Genomic DNA, 21,092 nt, shown 5'->3' on the forward strand with positions numbered 1-21,092 from the left:
GTAGGAATTATGAGTCATTGAAAGGTTACATTTAATCATGTGGACAAATAAAATTATTCAAAAGAAACAAATAGACTTTTATTCACAAGAGGCAGGTATATAGTTACACTGTGTTATGTCATTCCGTTGCTCCATGTACAATTATAATACTTGATCTCTCTCCATGAACTTATATAGTAATAATCTTGACTACGCAGTATTAATGAGCGCGCAAGCTCTGTTCTCATATTTTCGTCAATTTTTAATTGCAAATATCTCAAAAAAGACGTTTTTTTTTTTTCGCTCTTATGTGTATCAATATTCGTGTAGAACGTATTATTTTATTCATTTCCACCATCATATTTTATATTTTAATTTCAAGCGAACCGTAACTCTGTAGTCTGCCTTATTTTAATCTTTTATTTGTTTATTTTTTTCTTTTTTATTTAGTTAACGAGCAGAGTTATGTATTTTTTTTCTTTCAACATTTGCAGCTAGGACCTTCAATTTTATTTGTATACTGCAAATTTTTTTTTTTTTTTTTAATATATCCATAATAATAATAATAATAATATGGTCGTTCCGACAATATAACGATTCATTGCGCAATCCACATCAATAACAAAGAAAAAAAGCTCACCTAGTCGCGAGATTTTTTAATTCTTATTTATTTTAGCTTGACGCATCTGAAAGTTTTTATTCGCTCACTTCCCTTTGCCTGGTACATAGTATTTTTTTTTTTTTTTACTCAGCAGTGAATCAACGAATGATACATATATAATTTTTTTACGTGCATATGTATATATTTCGATTTATACATAGATTAAAATGATAGAACAATAAAAATAATAGGATAGATAGGGGAAAGGGACATAAGAACTGAGTAGCCTTTTGCCTCGCAGCAGCGCAATAACTATTTAATATCGTTTATAATTTATATAAATATGAAAAAAGCAACAGTGCGGCACGACACATTTTATCATTTATATTTTGTTGATTTAATTAATATTTTCATTTTTTTTTTGTTTTTTGTTTTTTTTTGTTTATTATTTATCAAACGCGACAATGTGACGAGGCGATAATATATTTAACAATTATTACAACAGCATCTCCACGATGGTAGATGATTGATTTACATACAAGTATAGCAGCGTTAGAAGCAGCAGCGCTCGTGTGAGTTTACAATTAGCCGAGTGCACTATTAATTTATATATTTATGTATGTATGTGTATACAAATGACAGTGAGTGAGCTGATGATGATAACCATACTGTGAACGCGATAGGTAAAATTTTTTTTTCATTCGTACACTCATGACTTGGTTTTTTTAATCGTTTTTTTTTTTTTTTTTAGTACGTCTTTCACTACCAACGCGCGGTTCCCATAAACAGTGTCGGTACGGTGGTATCATGTTTTATGTTCTAGGTTTTTTTGTGCAGAACAACTCACTATCAAAAAAAATTCACATTAATGTACAGTAGTTGGGTCTTGTAATCTATACTTCATTTTGTTTACCCCGGCATGTTTTTTGTTTGTCATTTTTTCTTTTTAAAGAAAAAAAATACTTAGAGTGTGTAGTGTTGTTTTTTTGCTGATAAATGTTTTTTTTTTTTTTTTTTTTTTTTTTTTTTTTCTACACATTTATCGTGTAAACGTGGCTCATATCATACCAATTTATTGATTTTTTTTTCAATTTGACTCATCGGTTATTTTGAATATTTCGTGATAATCATAAACTCTGAACATTTCAAAACTAACGTGTTTCGTCGCTTATCAATGCAAACTCTATGAGTTCCATTTAAGTTTAAAAATTTTTTTTTTCAGATAATAAAGCTCGTATGATAAAAATTAATTTAAATAAATTTTGTCTTGCTATACTTTACAACAGTTAAGATATTTGAAAAACCGCAAAGATGAATAGACGTGTAGGTACTATTTACTGAAAAACATTATTGACAAGCCTTCAGATTTTTTAATCTCTAGCTTTACTTTCAGTTATTGGTGTGTAATTATTTCTTCCGGAAAATATTTTACGTAGTACTATAAATAAAAATTTGAAGAGCAGCATTTCATGTACACTAGAACTTGTAAAACTTTATTCATCGAAACAGACAAATGAATAAAAATGTGAAACGCATACATTTCGTTTTTTGTATCTTTACAAAGAAACGTGACGAAATAAGGTGTGAACACTTATGTATTGAAATAGCGTCAAAACCGCATAAATTCCATCCAAACATCCTATTCTCATATCACGTAAGAAAATATTTTGCATCCCAGACATCTAATGCAATGAATACTCTTGTACTGTTTACCCTATATCCTTTTTCAATTATGGTATAGCCTTTTCAGGCGTACGTATATAATCTAATATGTCACTAAAAAAAACCAAGTCTCTTCACGTACTTGTTTTTATGTTTTTAGAAATTTTTTGCCCCATAGAGCACAAGCGTCGGCATTGCAATGTCAGCCTGTTGAAAATTTCCTCCCAAGTCTGATGTGTGGGACCGTCTTGAACTGTTCGCGCAGTGTCACGTATTAGTATATAAGGTGTATGAAGAATATGAATGGACATTTATATTTGCACGAAGCCACACACGAGAGCGGAGAAAACGAACGCGACTGCATCTATAGAACCCTATATGTATATATATATATATTAATATAACAGTCGCTTTGTCTTTTTCTCATAAATTTTTTATTTTATTTATTTATTTATTATTATTTTTTTGAAGCTCGTACGATAAAAATGCCTAAGGATTTACGTGTGAGGAGGTGCATGAAATCGTGTTTATGAGTGTGGCTGACGACTAATCTCTCTTTCGTTACGAAAGGAAAATTTTCGTCTTTAAATGACATTTTATCATACGTCACGAGTGTACGGAAGCCCGGTCACAACATCTGCATAAAAACGCTTAAGCACGAACAAGAACAAGTACTTATGTCACCGACAGTTAGCCTCTGAATCTATCATTCTGGTAAAGAGAGCACGGTGTGAGATATACGGGAAGTTATGTGTAGTAATGATAGTAATCACTACTAAGTAGTGCCATATGTTCGATTTTATTAAACCATATAGAATATCTATACTTTTGGAGGTCGATTTTCGGATAAAAGATGTATTGTATCCTTGCCACAAATAGCACAGAAAACGTCAACTTTTTATTCGATATCTATTAGAGTAGTTGCGGCTGGTTTATAATCAGTTACATGACTCTTCTGTAAATAGCAATAATTATTTGGATCAGCGCCATCTAGCGGTCATTATTTTTTGGCCAAAAGTGGCTCCTAAAATTCTCAATCAGAGCAATCAGGATTAGAGCCATTTAGTCAATTATAAACCAGCCGCAACTAAATTTTTTAGCTATAAAATGAAAAAATAACTATACGTCTGTTTTTGGCGGCAAGTTAACAATCTATCTTTTGCTCGAAAATTTATCTTCAAAAGTATAAACACATAGGAGGTCCATTTTTTGGTAAAAAATAGATTGTTACCTTGCCGCCAAAAACACATGTATCGTTATTTTTTTGTTTTATAATTACTGAAATAGTTGCGGCTGGTTTATAATTGACTAAATGGCTCTAATCCTGATTGCTTTGATTGAGAATTTTAGGAGCCACTTTTGGCCAAAAAATACAGACCGCTAGATGGCGCTGATCCAAACAATTATTGCTATTTACAGTAAAGTCACTTTATTAATTATAAAACCAGCCGCAAATAATTTTTTAAATAGACAATAAATATTTAACATTTTTAATGCTACTTGCGGCGAGTTTACAATCTATCTTTTACCCGAAAACGGACCTCCAAAACCATAAATATTCTACTTATCTTATATGGCTGATAAAATCGACCATATTTACTTAATACAATACTTTAGACCTTTACCATTAACTCATGGAAGCACAAATTAATCAGTGTATAAGAGACAACTGAAGAAAAAAGGCCTAAAAAAGAAGCTCAGTCACACGAAGTCTCCTAAGAATGGAGCATTGGATCTTTCTAAATAAAAAATACATTGATTACAGAGAAGTAAGTTTTAAGTAATATAAATAAACAAAGACCCAAACCTTCTCTGATTAAGTGAGATCCGATGCTCCATTCTTAGGAGACTCTTCGTGTGACTGTGCTTCTTTTTAAGACCTTTTTTCTTCAGTTGTCTCTTTTCGACTGATTAATTTACGTATATATTTGATCGTTATTCAAGATTTCTGTAACACAAATTATGCTACGTACATATTATACAAGTTAATTGTTTACTGAAACTATAAAGTAAAAGGGCTGTGCTTCCATGAGTTAATGGTAAAAGGTCTAAAGTATTGTAACTTTGTAAATATAGTCGATTTTATCAGCCATATAAGATAAGTAGAATATTTATGGTTTTGGAGGTCCGTTTTCGGGTAAAAGATAGATTGTAAACTCGCCGCAAGTAGCATTAAAAATGTTAAATATTTATTGTCTATTTAAAAAATTATTTGCGGCTGGTTTTATAATTAATAAAGTGACTTTACTGTAAATAGCAATAATTGTTTGGATCAGCGCCATCTAGCGGTCTGTATTTTTTGGCCAAAAGTGGCTCCTAAAATTCTCAATCAAAGCAATCAGGATTAGAGCCATTTAGTCAATTATAAACCAGCCGCAACTATTTCAGTAATTATAAAACAAAAAAATAACGATACATGTGTTTTTGGCGGCAAGGTAACAATCTATTTTTTACCAAAAAATGGACCTCCTATGTGTTTATACTTTTGAAGATAAATTTTCGAGCAAAAGATAGATTGTTAACTTGCCGCCAAAAACAGACGTATAGTTATTTTTTCATTTTATAGCTAAAAAATTTAGTTGCGGCTGGTTTATAATTGACTAAATGGCTCTAATCCTGATTGCTCTGATTGAGAATTTTAGGAGCCACTTTTGGCCAAAAAATAATGACCGCTAGATGGCGCTGATCCAAATAATTATTGCTATTTACAGAAGAGTCATGTAACTGATTATAAACCAGCCGCAACTACTCTAATAGATATCGAATAAAAAGTTGACGTTTTCTGTGCTATTTGTGGCAAGGATACAATACATCTTTTATCCGAAAATCGACCTCCAAAAGTATAGATATTCTATATGGTTTAATAAAATCGAACATATGGCACTACTTAGTAGTGATTACTATCATTACTACACATAACTTCCCGTATATCTCACACCGTGCTCTCTTTACCAGAATGATAGATTCAGAGGCTAACTGTCGGTGACATAAGTACTTGTTCTTGTTCGTGCTTAAGCGTTTTTATGCAGATGTTGTGACCGGGCTTCCGTACACTCGTGGCCGCAAGTGTATGACATTCAAGTGTACACTGTATTGTGTTATCGTATGGGGCGCGTGAAAAAACTCAAGCATCGCCTGCCTCGCGACATTTCCTCCTTCTCTACAACGCGAAAGCTTCAGTATATAGCCATAAGTTGCATGAAGCAGAAGAGAGAAATTGCTCCTACGCGCTATTGTTTCGATTTCGAGTTTTTCTCGCGCGCTCAGCTATTTTCTTTGTTACTGTTATATTTTTTTTTCTCATACATATTTATAACCATATATTTAATATTTATAGCGCGCAACTTCGAAGCACGGTACTCAACGCGCCACAGCAGCTGCGGCATTTGTCGTTGGTTATATCTCTATTTTTATCTCTGTTCACAATTACCCCGTTTGTTTTCTCATTCTTGCTTTTTCTACTCGTGTGTTTTCTCCGTTAAAATTTTCACCCCTCGGCCACATTTCTAACAAGTGCCGTTGTCAGTTCTGTGAAGATACAAACTCCGCTCTACTACATAGTTTATATTTTGTCCCTTTTTCGCGTTTTCCCCCTTCGAGTATAACTCTCGCTCCCTTGCATCGAATTACGCGTAAAAAATAAATTTCTCACCAGATCAGCTAAACGCGCTCTTGTCCTGCGTGTCACCAATTTTTTTTTTTTTTTTTTCCCCTCGAAAAAGCATAGCGTGTTCTATGTAATCTCGAATATGTACACAGTTACTACCCTTCCCCTTTGCCCCACATTTACGTTTCCAAAGTTGGTTGGGAGGGCACGCAGAGTAAGGGTAACAATGCAGCATCATCCTCCCTTTTCCCCACACCCCGAAATGCACACAATAATTATCATTAACATGCGAGACACGTACGATACTTGACTAGAAAAAAAAAATTTTTCACCCCCACCTCCATTTTATTTTATTTTTAAATTGTACCACTCGCTCTAGGACGTCATTAATTGTTGCTCCACGCATTTGTGACCGGTTGTTGCTTCGTTTCGTACCAGAGTTACGATAATCTGCATGATGAAAACTCGTGTTTTCGTTCTCCTTCTAAGATTTACTGCTCTCCCAGCGGGCGATCTGGATGCGCCGCGAGTCGAGGCTGGGCGAGAGCAGGGACTTGAGCGAGGCACTCGGTGGCGACGTTGCTCCGAAGTATTTGAGGGTCAGAGGTGACTGCAGGTGTCGGTGTCGGATGACCTCTCGCTCGGCAGGCAGTGGCCAAAGTTCCTGGTTGACGATCATTAGAAAAAAAAGCATTCGATTAGAGACTAAAGGTTGGTTTTTATGGCGTGAGTTTAGAGATTTTTATTTGAGTTGGGAAACAAATCGCTGGAAAAGGTTAAGCAACTCGAACCATGCAGCCCGAGGAGATTGCCGAAATGTTTGACTGCTGCATCACTGACAGCTTTTTTTTTTATACAAACAGCCTGATTTCGAGCTAAATTTACCTTTGTCGAGTTTTAAGATTCGTTTTGGAAAATACAAGTTTTCAATAATACAAAAAATAAATCGTGTTTTTGAGATAAGGGATGAACCATTCATGAGATAATAGTATAATTATTACAACAACAAAAAAATGACTCACAATTCATTATATTATTATTTTTGAAAGAATAGAAAAATCTGGTTGATGTAGGTTATTAATGCAAAAGTTAACGTAAAGAAAGAAATACTAGCTCCAAAATTATTTATATTCATTTATTCCATCAATTTTTTAAATTAAAAAGAATTTTTGAGTATCTACTCTATTCTACTTATTATATTATTTTTGAACTAGTTTTGTTTTTATATATTTTAAAAGTGTTCAAATACAATTTGTTTCAACAAAAAATTTTTTTTTAAATCTAATATTTTACAATTCATACTAATTTTCATTATACCTTACCAAGCAACCTAATAACGAAACTTGAATATCACTTCAAGGAAATTTAGCTTTTTGTTTTTAAGCAAACTAGTAAAGAATCTAGAAAATGTAAAAAGCGTTGCGTGCGTGCATTTTAATTACTACCCTAGGATGTGATTGGCGTCAAGCTAGTTTGCACTCTTGATTTTAAAATTAGAATTTTATTTATCGAAAATAGTGAGTTATGACTACATGAAAAATATATAAGTATATTTTTCAATAATATTTTCTCAATACGAAAAATCGAATGAGTTTAATGGAAATAAGTTATTTGAAATAATATTAAAATGAAATATTGTATGAACGATTGGAATCTTTTTTTTTTGGTGCGAAATGAATTCGAAAAAATTAACTCATTGTAAAAGCAAAACATTATTTTTACTGTTTTATGAATGAAAGTAAAAATGTTGATATGACCATGCAAATGATTTAATTGTACATGGTTATTTTTTCAAAAGCTCTTGTTATTTTATATTAATATTCATAAAACGATAGGCAACATGTGCCAGCAGGTGGCAATAGTGTGACGATGGAAAAAAGTGAGCTAAAGTTTAAATTTAAAAATCAGCGAAAGCACTTTTATTTAAACGTAAAAAATGCACCTCAAACACAGATAATTATCTGTGTTATTTAATTAAAATTATAATTATCGTATAAATAAGGTTTTCGCTTTGTGATAAAATTTGAAAGAATGATACTTGGAAGTTGTAAAAGTTTTTGGACAGCACGAAATATACAATAGAAAAACGTGTTGATAATTAAATTTATTAATAAATAATACTTCATATTGATCAATAAAAGCTTCAAGAATTTATTAAAAATTTTCTTGCGTCAAAGTAAAATACTCTAAAATAATGTAAAATATTGTAGCATATCATAATAAATAATCACAACATGTAATAAAATACAACGTAATTTTTGTGCTATCCAGTAACTCTTCCAATGCATGATGGTCTTTCAAAGCACATCACAATATAAAGAGTGTAATTCAAAGATGAATTAAATTTACCTTTATAATGAATTATAAATCTACATGTGAGTTTGTAATCAAATGTAATGCAAAATAATTTTTTTTAATGATAATTCTGGTCATTTTTTAAATCCAAAACTCGTTATACTATAATTTAATATCATAAAATATAGGAACACAGTACCACCTGTGGACAAAGTGTTCCCGATTTTTTATTCAAATTTGTATCCACCCCCCGTAGGTGTTTATTATCAACGATTGATTCATTTGAGAATAAAAAAAAAGTCTTTCTTGGGGTTAAACTCGAGCTTATAAGCTAAGTACTATAGTACTTAACATGAATATTTCTATCTGTGATCTAATAAAAAACTGTTTTCTACATGTTACCTTTGTATCATTGGATTATTGTCAATGTACATACTTATAAATTTAGAATTTAAGAAGTAAAAAACCACGAGTCCGTGAAGCTTTACAGACCGAGTCACCGCAGACTTTAATCAAACTATCAAGTCTCAACCGAATCGTTAAAGATACATCCCGTCAAGTGCAAACCTCACGAAGATGCCACTGTATTGTTTTTTTGTTGTTGTTGTCATCAGTGACTACTTTATATAGAGATAATTATTGGCTGGTAAGTATACATAACACTACTTTCATTATATAGTTGTTGTGGTCTTTTGAAAATCTAACCTATCGCAATATATCGTATCTCTGAGAACTTTCTTTCCCTCGCTCCCTTAAACAGCCGTCCGGTCGTGTGCGGTCGGTTGCGAGGAGGAAGAAGAAGAAGAGCAAGAAGAAGAAGAAGAAGTGTAACGGCCATAGCGATGAATGAGAGGTAAGGGTCTCGTGGCGTTGTTCGACCTAGCAGCGCGTCCGGCGATCAGCATCGTCATCGGCATCGGCATCGTCTCGGCTAAAGCGGTCTTACATCTCGTGGATGAGCTACTACACACCTGGAGCGAGAGAGCCTCATCTCAGGACTCGTTCTGCTTGTTCTTCCGGCCGGTGATCGAGCCGACGAACGATTTCAAAGTTGCTCCCAGGCCGCGGCTGCTCGGCGTATTGGCGCTGCTGGCGTTCCGAAAACCCGGCGGGTGGGCGTCCAGACACTTCTGGTACCTCAGCTGAAATTTTTGTTTCTTGTTTTTATTGATGATTTGTATGTATTTGTATGATGTTTTTACCACAATGCAACATTTTATAGAAGGTAGATTTTACATTTTATAATTGTATAACACTATTACCGCAAGTTTAATGCTGGATGAGAGTTTTTAATGAGGTTAGAGTGCTTTCATATTACATTACAATATAGTTAACTTGTTTTTAACTACATGTTTATTTAATGATTTCACTGCTGCTACACGATATATTTTTAATGATTTTCTAGAAGTATATTGATCTTCTTTCTTCTTAAAGAAGGAAGGTATGGAACGGATGGCATTTTGCAAACATAACCTCTTTTTTGAAAAACCTTTAAAATCGTTTATTCTCGTTACCTTGCAGGCGGCCTCAATCGTTTTGCATAGTGCACCACTGCTGGGCTCGCTGTTGAACACATGCGCGAAGAAAAGGTCCTGGGCTGTGTGCATTATAAAGGCGCATTGTTTTGGGTTCTGTCCGATGCCCAGGAACGACAGATAACGCACTCGACACTCGACTATTAGTTTGTCCTCCTGAATCAGAATATTTGAATGAAATTTAATTTTAATCTTTACTTATAGTAATTGTTTGTATGGCATAAAATTTTTGAATGTTGAATCGAATCAGGGTTTGAGTCTCCCTTGGGTAGTGCGGATTTCAGCACATAATTTTACTAAGAATAAACAATAAAACTATGATTCGATCATAGTTGAATGGCATAACATCTAAATACTTTTTTTAACATAACCATCCAATCTTTTAAAAATCCAGATAACTATCTTAGTGGGAGTTTCAATAGAAATTTCTTAACGAAAGAGCAAAATTGCTAAATCACATAAAAGTCTATAAAATACCGTGAAAGGTAAATTTTTTTTTTTATAATTTCTAGGGCCTACATGTGCAATGACTACTACATCGCTTTTTAAATTTTATAAACAAAAATTTCGCTTTTCGATTTTTCTTGTTTGAACGTAGTTATGAATTCAGCCTGTAAAAACTCGGTAGCTTACATTAGATTGATAAATACTGTATGACGTTATGAGGGAGAAAAGTGGTACATTACCGTATACGTGTCAATTGCTAACTGAGGCGAAGCTGAAGATTAACAATTAACCTTAAAGTAACTCCTTTAAACTTCAAATTCAGGAGGTACGTAGTCAAGATTTAAAATTAATTATTCATTCATCTCAAAGTAATTGTATAAATATTTTACGGTGGATTCAAATCAATTTGGTTTAGCCTGAAAAGCCACCATAATTATCTTGAAAATCCATCTAAATCGATTAAAAAGCCCTCAAAAATAAAACCAAATCGAACAAAAGCTACCTGGATTGGCTGTGAAATCTAGTAAGTTTCGTGTGTTTGTATTTATAGTAACCTCAAAATCCAGTAAGTCGTATACTTAAGGCTTTCATAACCTTAAAATAGAGTAGGTTACATGATCCGAGCTCGAATAATCTTAAAACCAAGTCAAATGCATGCTTTGAGCTCTAATAACTTTGGAACTCTGAAACTTTTTGCTAGGTTTTATAGTTAAAAAAACTTGTGTAGTATAAACCTACTGGATTTTGAGGAAGTGAGAGACGTTCTATCATCAATGGAAAAAGTAATAAGAACGAGCTAGGCAGTGCGTTAGACTGCACAGCATGAGTGGACTTGAATACTTAAATTTACTTTTCAGCAAAAAATTAGAATGGGAATGCGAATTTACTGCCAGGGTATCATGAAATAGTACATTATACAGCCAGGGGTAAAAGTTAATTTCTTAATTTATTTTTTTCAACACCACTCATGAAAGACAAGTAATTCCCAGAAAATATAAATTATCTAAATTTATCCTACGAAACATTATCTTTGCGATCAAAAAAGACGAAAACGCCCAGATAGCAAGTAGTAAATAAGATTGTTTGGAGTAGCGTAAGAAAAGTTTCCAAATTAGAGCGTGCCGTGAAAAGAAAAGAAAAAAAAAAAAAGTTAAAATTCAAGTTGTATGCGTACGTTTGGCGTAAGAATGGAGATCATGCTGGGGGCGATGGCGACGTTGACGTTGCGCCACTGATTGATAGGCGTGTTGGTGGCGACCTGTTCAATCGCGTCGTTGAGCACGTCCATGCCCGTTGCCTGGGATACTTGGATCGATCCGAGATACTGGGCGCGCAGCACTTTTTTCGGCTCCTCCATCGGCGTCGGGAAGGATTGTGCTGTGAAAAAAGAAAAAAAAAAAAAAAAAGAATCAACTGCCTGCTTTGAAGAAGGAAAAAAAGGGGATGCGAAGGGTTACACTTTCGAGACTTTCCCGTTAATTACGTGGAACGAGGAGCGAGCTTTGTTTTTAGGGGAAAAAACTAGCTGGAAAGAGGTAGGACTGAGGGTGTTGTGATGTTCTCTTTGTTACTTGGTGGAAAGGCAGACCATTCCGGCTGGGAACTGATGAAATATTCAGACTCTTTGTCACTCTCTGCTTTGATAAACAGTCGGGTTTTTCGAAAAGCTTTCTTTGCGGGATGTTAGCGAGAGTGACGCAGTTTAAATGTTTGATGAGTTACGCACAGTTACAGTACAGAGTGTCATAATATATGCGGTAGTGAGAAGGCAGATTTGGATAAGGTATATGAAATATGTCATTTTTTCGTTGTGTACGAGTTTATCGTAGGTCCAAGAACATTATTATACGCACGAATTGCGTGAATCAGGTGATTGATGAAAATTTTAACGCTTGAGCGACGTAAAGGTCAAAATCATTTGAAAAATCATCGCATTTTAACTTGTGATCAAATCAGGCTCTCTTTGCACGTTAAGGTCAAAAAGTTAAAAAAAGTCAATTGGCAAAAGTAAGTGTACAAAATGGCAATGTCAAGCATTACTGTGCAAAACACAAAATTTTGTACACAGTTCTAGAATCGGATATTTTGCACGCTCCGAGTAGGCAGGAGAAGTTGAACTTCACACAGTGAATGCATGTAAAAATAGAGTATAGCAGGTGAAAAAAGTACAGTATCTGAGAAAAACGAGGGTTTCACCTTCGAGTGCCCTTATTTGTGCAATTGTACGCAAATTCGTTTGCGAAGTTTCAAGCTTTTTGTTCAAACCGATCGCTCAGCATACCCTGTGCTGTCACGTGAAGTGGAGCTTCGCACATTGGGCGTCGAAAATAAACACTAGTACATACATTGAAGAAAAAAAAGGTCCCGTTGCAAAGTTGTCGTGCATACGATGTGGATACTTACTGACGAGCGCCTGTCCATTTCTGTGGAAGCGCCGATGCTCGGTGGGCAGGTTAGTCGGTCGGGTCACCGAGTTTGTGCGGCCGTTTATGTCGACCGGCTTGGCCAAACTCTGGTGGAGCGAGCGCTCGATCATGATCTTCTTGCAGATGTCGCGCAGCGTGTTGGCGATCGTGCGGGCCGGTATGTCGCAACGGAACACGTGGCACATGTGCTTGCGCGTGCTACGGTCACGCGCCACGTACGCAAAGTCCCTGAAAAATACGTTGATCCATTTTGGTACGCCCTTGGGTCTTTTTGCAAATATTGTGCGATATGTCGCAAAAGTCGACGTAATGTGACCTGAACTTAACGATGCCTCAAAAACGTACGACTTTGCAAGATATCGGGTATCGTGATAAACCCCCCGGCGTTCTTTTCGCTCGAAAAAAACTCGTTTGACCCAATCGACTGGGTTTCGTGATATAATGATGCGGTTTATCCCAAAGTCTCGGACATTGAGAGTCATTTTTGAGCGATCGAGCGCCAACTTGTGAGCTCCTTTAGCCAAAAAGACAACAATTACCTTTCCCTGTAACGAAAAGGATATCCATCCAGAAGAGGAGCGAGCAGAAGAAAAATCAAAAATGTCACAAATACATTAGTGTTGTTCATAGCATTGGATCGAAACAATCAAGAATATATAAGTACTTTGATAAATTTTATACAATATACATAAAAAACAATAGTCAAAAAAAGCCCGAATCTGAAAATCATGGACTTGTATTGCGAATCCTTACCGTCCGTGGTCTCGACCCACGCCCCAAACTCGAAGAGTGTGGATGGGCTGAGTATTGAGCACCGTGAGATTCTCCGGGTCTATCAGTTTCAGGGCTCCCTCGTCCAAATCCATAAACAGATCCTTGCCCTGAGAAAGGACGAGCGATCACGTACAGAGACAGATAAAAAAAAAAAAAAAGAAGAAAAAAATCATTTTCAGAGTAAGAAACTCACATCACCCCATCGTCCGACGACGTCGAGCAAGTCATTCCTCCCAAGCGAGAGATCGACGATGCACTTGTTGACGGCCTTACTGCTGCGCTCGGGCGTCAAGTCCTCCTCGGCTATTTCCGTCCAACCGAGCGACCGCACCGCGAACCTTATCGTCTTGTTTCTGTCGTCCGAGTCGGTGCGTGCCGGGTAACTACGCCGTCTACGAGCGAAGGCTTGCGTTCAATAAAAAAAAAAAAAAAAAAAAAGCGCAAGGTTGCCAAGCTACACATGTTAATATATACTCACTTGAGTGCCAGCTCTTCTTTTCTCTTGTTCTCTAACTCCTGGTCCAGTGCGTAGCTCGTGTTGCTCCGCGTCACGGTGTTCCCCAGTCCCCCGATGGAGTTGAAATTGTTCACCTGGACGAGTTGGAAATGCAAATGAACCCCGTTAATTTTTCTCGATTCGTTCAAAAAATATTACATGTATATATTCTTTGCAGAACACGCTGCTCATTAAGAGCGAACAAAGGGAAGCACTTTGTTTTGTTTCGGCATTATTTTTTATGAATCCGTGTATAAAAAGCTCACACTGTCATTGTCCTTGATGAAGCTTCTGCGGGACTCGGGTTTCGAAAGACGAGCCTCCGGTGGTTCGCGCTGAATCGTGCCGCTTTTGATGTGCCAGTAGTACGGGCCATCTTTGTCTGTAACCCAAAGTGGGAGACGAATGAAAAACCGCAAGCTTCAATCTCATTTGCGACTGTTGAAAAAAAGCTTCTTACCCTCGTGTTTCTCCCAGCCGGGGGGCAGATTCTCGTCTTTGTCCTCGGAATCGACGCTGTTCTCGTCGACCGGCTTCTCCGGTTGGTCAGCGTTTTTCTGCAAGATCTGCTGGGGCTGTTGTTTCTCCTGCTTGGGGTGGCGCCTCTTGACGGGCACGTTAGCGTACAGCTCATTGTTTACGCCTTCAATGTGCGGTACGCCGCCCATGTCTGACTTTAGGTTGTTCTCGGTTTTCTCGCAATAACTGCGCTCGCAACAAACAAAAAGAGAAAAACGGAACCGCGTTATGCGGTGGTAAGTTAGGTTGTTTTTTTTTTAAAGTAAATTATTTGATGAAAGAGCTAGTTGGGATGGATGGAGTTGGTAACGTAGGCTTTTTGTATGATTCGGTGAAGTGAGTTTGGTTTGTCGAGGAGGAATTGGAAAACGTGCCGAGGTAGAGATTCAACAAAATGTTATTTATGCATTCGAGAAGAACCGATGGTACTTATTTGCCAAAGTAGCCTATATTTTATTTACTCGGGTACTCTCTTTGATCTTTGGAAAGGCAAGAAATATTCATAATTAAGGGAAAAGTTACTTAATTTGAATGGGAAATTTATTTTCAAGGAATACCGGAAGCAAGGATAGGCTGTGCCATTCCAAATCTCAATAAGATACGCTGAAACATTGTAAGGACTCAGAAGTTATAACACTTTTAAATGTGTTTGAGATCTTTCAACGTAATTCGTGTGAATTTAGTAACTTTTCTCCGACTCTGAATGTTTCTATAATATTGTTGGACAACTTCAAAAATTTTCAAAGACTTTGCACGATCTCAAATGATTTTAAAAGAAGCCATTGCAAGCCTTGTAAATGTGTTCTCAGATGTAAATGGTTTGTGAAAGATTTGTGGTAAGTAGGTAGGTACAGGTGTCATTAATCTTATAAATATACATCATGGCTTAATATTAACAAAGTTTGAATTTTACTCTACTTGGCAGTCACAACTCAAAAGCTCAAGCAAAGCTAAACAAACCCCCTTTTTATTGTTAAATTTTTCTATACAACATTTTGTCCAAAAATCAAATTATTGTTTTTTTTTTTCAACGTATTCTTCGTGCGAACCCAGTTGACACTACTTTCGTGGTGGACAACAATTCGGTATAAGGTACGCGCTCGACAATTAAGAAATTTCGAGAAGCCAGAAGCTAGACGAAGGTAGCCCTTCGTTCCCAGCTCGGTGGCACTCGCCGCAAAGGTCGGGTAGGGTCAGTGGGGCTAATCCGAGGGTTTTGCCGGGAAAATTCCTCGCCCCCGAGCTCCTGCCTCTGTGCTGTGCAGTTGAAAGTGCGAAGCTTCCCTACCGGTTTATCGGTGATGAAAAGCTTCTAATTAAGGGAGAGAGTCGATGCATTTTCGCGGTTACGGCATTGGCTGATTGATGGGAGTCTGGAAAATGATGTAAGGGGTGCTGGGTTGGTTCGAGCGGGTCTCGAGACGCGTGAGATTTATGGGTGAAAAGATTTTGCTTTGGTGTTTTTTATTTTTTGTTATTTCAATACGACGAGAAGTAAAAAAAAGATTTTACCTCTGATTACATATGTATTAGTTTTTTTTAATGCCAATACTCGGAAATCGCGTAATTCATAAAAATTTCAATCCACGAATTTTTCTTTCTTGAATTTTAATTACTACGGAATTCGCCTACCGAGAAAATTAAAAAAATTAAAATTACTATGGAATAAAAATGTACTTTTAGTCAAACAGTATCTTGCGAGCCACAGTAGTACGAGTCGTTGACAAGTCAGGCAGACTCTTGACTCCAAGTTCTGCTGCCGAAAAAGCGTGAAGCAAGCGTCAAGCGCAGAAAAATAAGCCAAAAGAAGAAAACTGTTGTCAAAGCAAGGCTGAAGGTAAAGCGAGTTTATGTAAATACAATGTGCAAACGCAGATCGAACGGCGTCAAACGACAGACGAGTGTTTTGTTTGAGCTGCTTTTTCAAGAGCAACGAGAGCACTTGACTTCCATTATCCACGGATCTTTTGTGCCACCACTGCCATCGAACCTTTGAATTTGTCGAGCACAAAGCCACTCAAAACATTATACGTTACCTAACAATTTTCGGGAGGGAAGGTAATTCACAGCAGTTTCACACAGTGAATGAATTTTCTTTCATAATCACAGCACGTACAATTTTTACAAAGGTTGTGTGTTGATCAGCCTCACAACTATCATCACATACGAAGGTATTTTGTTTAATCTACGAAAGCGAGTTTACATTTTTAAAGCGATACAAGCACAAAGACGACGACAGGAGAATCAAACACACGCATGTACGTACAAGGATATGTGCGGAATATACATTACAAAATGGGTCTAAGTATCAGTCATTCGTGTGCATCATGGTTTATTTGTTGCAAAAGCTAAAAATAAATTGCATTTACGCTATTGTATGACATTCTGTGCTCACATTTAGTGCACATGGTGATAAAATGTCGCTGTATAAAATTATGTGGAAAACAATATAGTTTTAGAACAATTAAAAAAAGAAAACTCACGATGCACAAAGTGACTACAAGTACGATATTAAAAGCTTTACATATAAACTTTATCTGGTGTAGCATTAAATAGTGGATGAGTCATCCAAGATCTTACAAAGCGAGCACACAATACACGAGAGCAAAGCAAAGGGGTAGGGTGTATGTGTATGCACTGCGCGCGCAGACGTACTTTCCAACGTTGGCGTGGTCGAGTTGGGGGCGAGGTGTCACGTCCTCCGGAGTCTTCTGCGGTGGGTTCCCGTTGAGGGTGTCGTCGATCAGGCTTGACTCGGCGAAGCTCCTGTCCTCGCCACTGCCGCACCTGGACATCGCCAACATGTTTGTGTTTACTACAGATGTACTTAGAGAAGAGAGAAGATTATCATTATCGGGCGGTCTAAGGAATTTTTTGTAGGAGTAATTACACGTGGCAACAATTTCGATGTTCGAATTGATACCCGACTGGGGTGCTCCAGGCACCGACGCTGCGTCTCTGTCTCTGTTACTATGATTATTGTCTCATCTGTAAATTACAGCGCCAGTGGTGTTCCAATTACGATGAGAGCTCTTGGAGCTCCATGAGAACGAAACATGTCCAAAAGGACGTTTTCGTATGTTGAAATTCCTTTGCTCTCCGAGTGAATTCAAAAATTTCGAGCGAAAAAACTTTTCCGGCCAAAAGTCATTGGGGCCGAGTGGAACTCTCGGGATGTTTTGTCGGATTTTGGCTCCGGCATTTACGTACCTACACCTGCTGTTTCTGCACCCGCAAACAGCCGGAAAATATTCAATTTAGGACAGCCACTTGGAGATGCAAGATGTTTTATTCATGGCCCAAAGTTTGTACTCATAATAAAACATAATGTAATGTCGTCCAATCGAAAACGTTTACCCTGAGTTGTAAAACTGAACTGACGAGAAAAAAAAAAGGAAAAAAAAGATTATCCACGTAAAACAACAAAAATACAAATGTATATACAAAACAGGTAGAGCAGATACAAAGGCCGGCAGTAAAGCTCAAACGAAGGCCAATCCGGGACGAATATCATTAACGAGGCAGAACACGCCCCCTTCTTGCTAATCCACTTGATCATCCGAACGCAAGCCAAGCTGTCTTTCGATCGATCGCTCTCGGGGAAAAAGACACATTGCACACAGCTCATTTCCTCTTTGGTCCGATCGAGCGCGTCGCCATTGAGGCGCAATTTCCTTTGTCTCATCTCTCTCTCTCCCATCCTGGTCCGTTGTTTCGGTATTCATAAAGTTAAAGGTCGACCGCGAGATAGGGTCGAGGGAGCTTGCAGGCCGTTTTAATTAACGGCGTGTCGGGGGTCTGCGTCAAACTCCCCGCACAAAGAGCGCCTCACCGGTGTAATTGAGGGTGCAATCAGCTTGCTCGTCTTCCACACGTGCACAACGCTTCATACTTTTCTCGCTCGAGCGTGCACTGTTTGCCGTGATTTCCTCTTCCGTCCTGACAAACTATTTACGTTTATCACTCAATCTCGACAATACATTTGCTCACACCGTCACTCATTGGATTTTTCCTTGGATCAATTTTATCAGTTCAAGTCATAATTTTTTCACTAAAAGATAGTTTGTTGTTTCTCTTTCAATCAATTGAAGGTCGTTCTTGCCATGTCTGACCAAAATCGAGTTGTACTACTGTAAAAGATGGACCCTTTCTTTTCAAACAAGTTTCTCCCTGGTAAGCGAATTTAAGTAGAAATTTCCAATCACAAGACAACCATGTCAACAACGAGTTTTTGTTTTTTGACCTCCATGTACACGGAAGGAAAGAAAACATCTCCCAGAATCAAGAGCACAAGGTTTTCCAGAAAAACTTTGACAATTTCTAAATACTGTCTCATTCGGAATGCTTATCCTTTTTTGGGAAAAAAAAAAAATACATTAAGTATTTTGTTCCTACTCGTGCCCTCATAAGCCCACCTTAACGCACCATACGCAGACACAGCACACCGTTCTGCGACAGCACGACAGATGCGTCTAGCCATCGAACGGTAAACTATCAATTAGCGTCAGTCTGGCTGGCCGACGCAACCAACGAGATAAATAGTAGTCCCGCCACACTTGGGAAGGTCCCTCTCTGTGCAAGCCTGACGAGTGCGTTCTTGAAACCTTAAGCTTACCGTGTCTCGCGATCAAGCCGTTTTGTGTGGATGAATGGATTACCGAGATCCCTGACTTTGATTCCAACGTCGGATCCAATAATCACGTATACCCCCCGTTGGACTGTTCGACGCGAGTGATTGGTGAGAGGCGCTGCTGGTTGGAAATGCCGATTATTTTACGCGTTAGATGGTAATAGGGTTCCTAACTGCAGGTCGTGGGCGATTATTCCTGGTAATGTGGACACTCCTCTCTCTCACGCGACGGGAGGACTTGATGACTCAGCGTTGGAAAATTGGCTCGTAATTTACACTGTGTCACCGTCACGCGATCTTTTTTTCTTTTTTTTTTTTTTTTTCTTTCGTACGTACCCTAAAGCTTTCGGATTGCAGTTATCGTGCTGGTGACGCATCGAGAATAAAGTTATTCTTGGAGTTTAGTTAACGGCGTTTTGACGGAAACTATGCTAACTTTAATTTATAGGGTGTTTATTTCGTTATATTTTCATACAAATTGAGTATCGAATTTTTTTTTGCGACTGAGATCTTGAAGAGCATTAAAAATAGATTTTCGAAAATATACATAACAGTATCGGATGAAATTTGCTGTTTATTTACCCTTACGGTTTATCGATTGAAAGGGTTGGGAAAGTCACGTGGATCCTCTAATGCATATTTAATGTCCCATACGGGTACGTGTTGAGATACTGATACACGTAGAGATATAAACTCTCACGAAGATGAAGTTACACGTAGTCGGAGGTGTGTACGAGATTTTTTCGAGGTCTAGAAAGATTACCATGTATCTTTCAAAGTAGGTTTAAGGAAAACATTTTTCATGTGATAAACAAAATTCATATTTTTTATAACGTATGAAAAAAAAGGAATAAAACCTGTTAGTTAAACGAAAATGATTATTTTGGCTTCAGTCAAGTGACTGCACACTTTAATTCCTGACGGCAAAGAATCATGACTATTTTAAATTTACTCTCAAGAAGAAAAGTATTTTGTTAAGTCTTGAATAATTCTGGTACTAATCATCCCTATATTTAGTGCTGTGAACGAAGTGCTAATGCCTTTGATTAAACTCACAACAATTTATCACATTACGTTTTGCACCAAGTAAAAATACTTAACGCGTTTTAGAAGTTTTAGCCAAAGTCCTCGAGTACCGGGTAAACGGGATCTCGCAGTTTTCACTGCTCTCAATCAAAATAAAGACCATACAAATTGAAACGGCGAAATGCAGTTCTGGTGTTCTTGATTTCAACGACATTTCCAATCCCATTAAGCCAAGCCGTCCAGAGCGAATATTTAATGTTTGATTAAGAGAATTCCATTCCCACAGTGGGTTCTAATATACCCGCTGCAAGTTGGTAAAAGCTTTCAACTTCCACAAAGTGGTGGTTTCATTTTAAAACCGCTCGGGCGCTCCTCGCGAACGAGATGAACAATCACGAAATTTCACATATCTTTGGTACAACATAAATTTTGATTAAAATAAAAATATCATAAATTTTAGTTTGCCGATAAAACCTTCAGCTGACTTTTTCCCAAACTCGAGCGTAAAAACCAAAATCAAGAGGAATGTAAAAAGGAAAGGAAGCTCGAACAGTCCTGATATAAAAGTTTCCCTGACCCGCGGAATCATTGCACCCCGTGAGAACTCGCGCATCGACCTTATTCCTGCTTTAATTGCAGTCCGGCTATCGTCTTGCCACCTGACCCTAATTTCGAATATCTCTTCACTAAAGAATTCACCTCAACAAAGTCGCGTCTCCTATATCTGTGAGGTCTTGCCTTTCTCCATCCCTTGAAGTAGTACTCGAGAGGTGAGAACTCGAGGCTCTCGCTGCGGCTTCTAAACTGCACTTGGCCGTGTACTTTTTGAGAATTTCCATGTATACAAGCGTGGGGCGAGAAGTCGAAGGGGGCGGGAGGTTGAAAATGGCTCTCTGAAGGAAAATTTCGCGTCACGCTCCATAGCGCCAGACGCTTCCTGGGCAATTTCAAGCTTGACAAGCTCGCGGTTGCGTTTTCTTTGGCGCACACGGTATTTTCTTCGGGAAATGCTCCGCTCCTTCCAGCGAGAGATTGTGAAATTATAGATGAAGGCTGTTATCGGGAACGCGTTTTAAGAAAATTGTGGTGGCTATG

At 37.5% G+C, this 21,092-nt stretch overlaps 2 protein-coding genes across 2 annotated transcripts in view; both read right to left on the reverse strand.

The window, feature by feature from the left end:
• Positions 1 to 21,092, reverse strand: part of LOC106636928 (aldo-keto reductase family 1 member B1) — a 403,668-nt gene that overhangs the window by 231,819 nt on the left and 150,757 nt on the right. The gene's annotated exons all lie outside the window — the stretch shown is intronic.
• Positions 5,282 to 21,092, reverse strand: part of LOC106636960 (protein Fe65 homolog) — a 94,794-nt gene continuing 78,983 nt past the window's right edge. The window contains exons 3-14 of the mRNA XM_089593182.1: positions 16,997 to 17,128; positions 14,283 to 14,527; positions 14,089 to 14,204; positions 13,805 to 13,917; positions 13,520 to 13,718; positions 13,306 to 13,433; positions 13,092 to 13,097; positions 12,530 to 12,780; positions 11,301 to 11,503; positions 9,659 to 9,835; positions 9,116 to 9,286; positions 5,282 to 6,513 (exon numbers count right to left, since the gene is read on the reverse strand). Of these exons, the coding sequence (XP_089449308.1) occupies positions 9,137 to 9,286; positions 9,659 to 9,835; positions 11,301 to 11,503; positions 12,530 to 12,780; positions 13,092 to 13,097; positions 13,306 to 13,433; positions 13,520 to 13,718; positions 13,805 to 13,917; positions 14,089 to 14,204; positions 14,283 to 14,527; positions 16,997 to 17,128 (1,720 nt within the window). The 3' untranslated portion in view covers positions 5,282 to 6,513; positions 9,116 to 9,136. The remainder of the gene's footprint in view (positions 6,514 to 9,115; positions 9,287 to 9,658; positions 9,836 to 11,300; positions 11,504 to 12,529; positions 12,781 to 13,091; positions 13,098 to 13,305; positions 13,434 to 13,519; positions 13,719 to 13,804; positions 13,918 to 14,088; positions 14,205 to 14,282; positions 14,528 to 16,996; positions 17,129 to 21,092) is intronic.

Source organism: Copidosoma floridanum, unplaced genomic scaffold (genome assembly GCF_036245765.1).
Source record: "Copidosoma floridanum isolate Cflo_tuat_1 unplaced genomic scaffold, Cflo_Japanese_pri ptg000019l, whole genome shotgun sequence".
NCBI classification, from domain to species: domain Eukaryota; kingdom Metazoa; phylum Arthropoda; class Insecta; order Hymenoptera; family Encyrtidae; genus Copidosoma; species Copidosoma floridanum.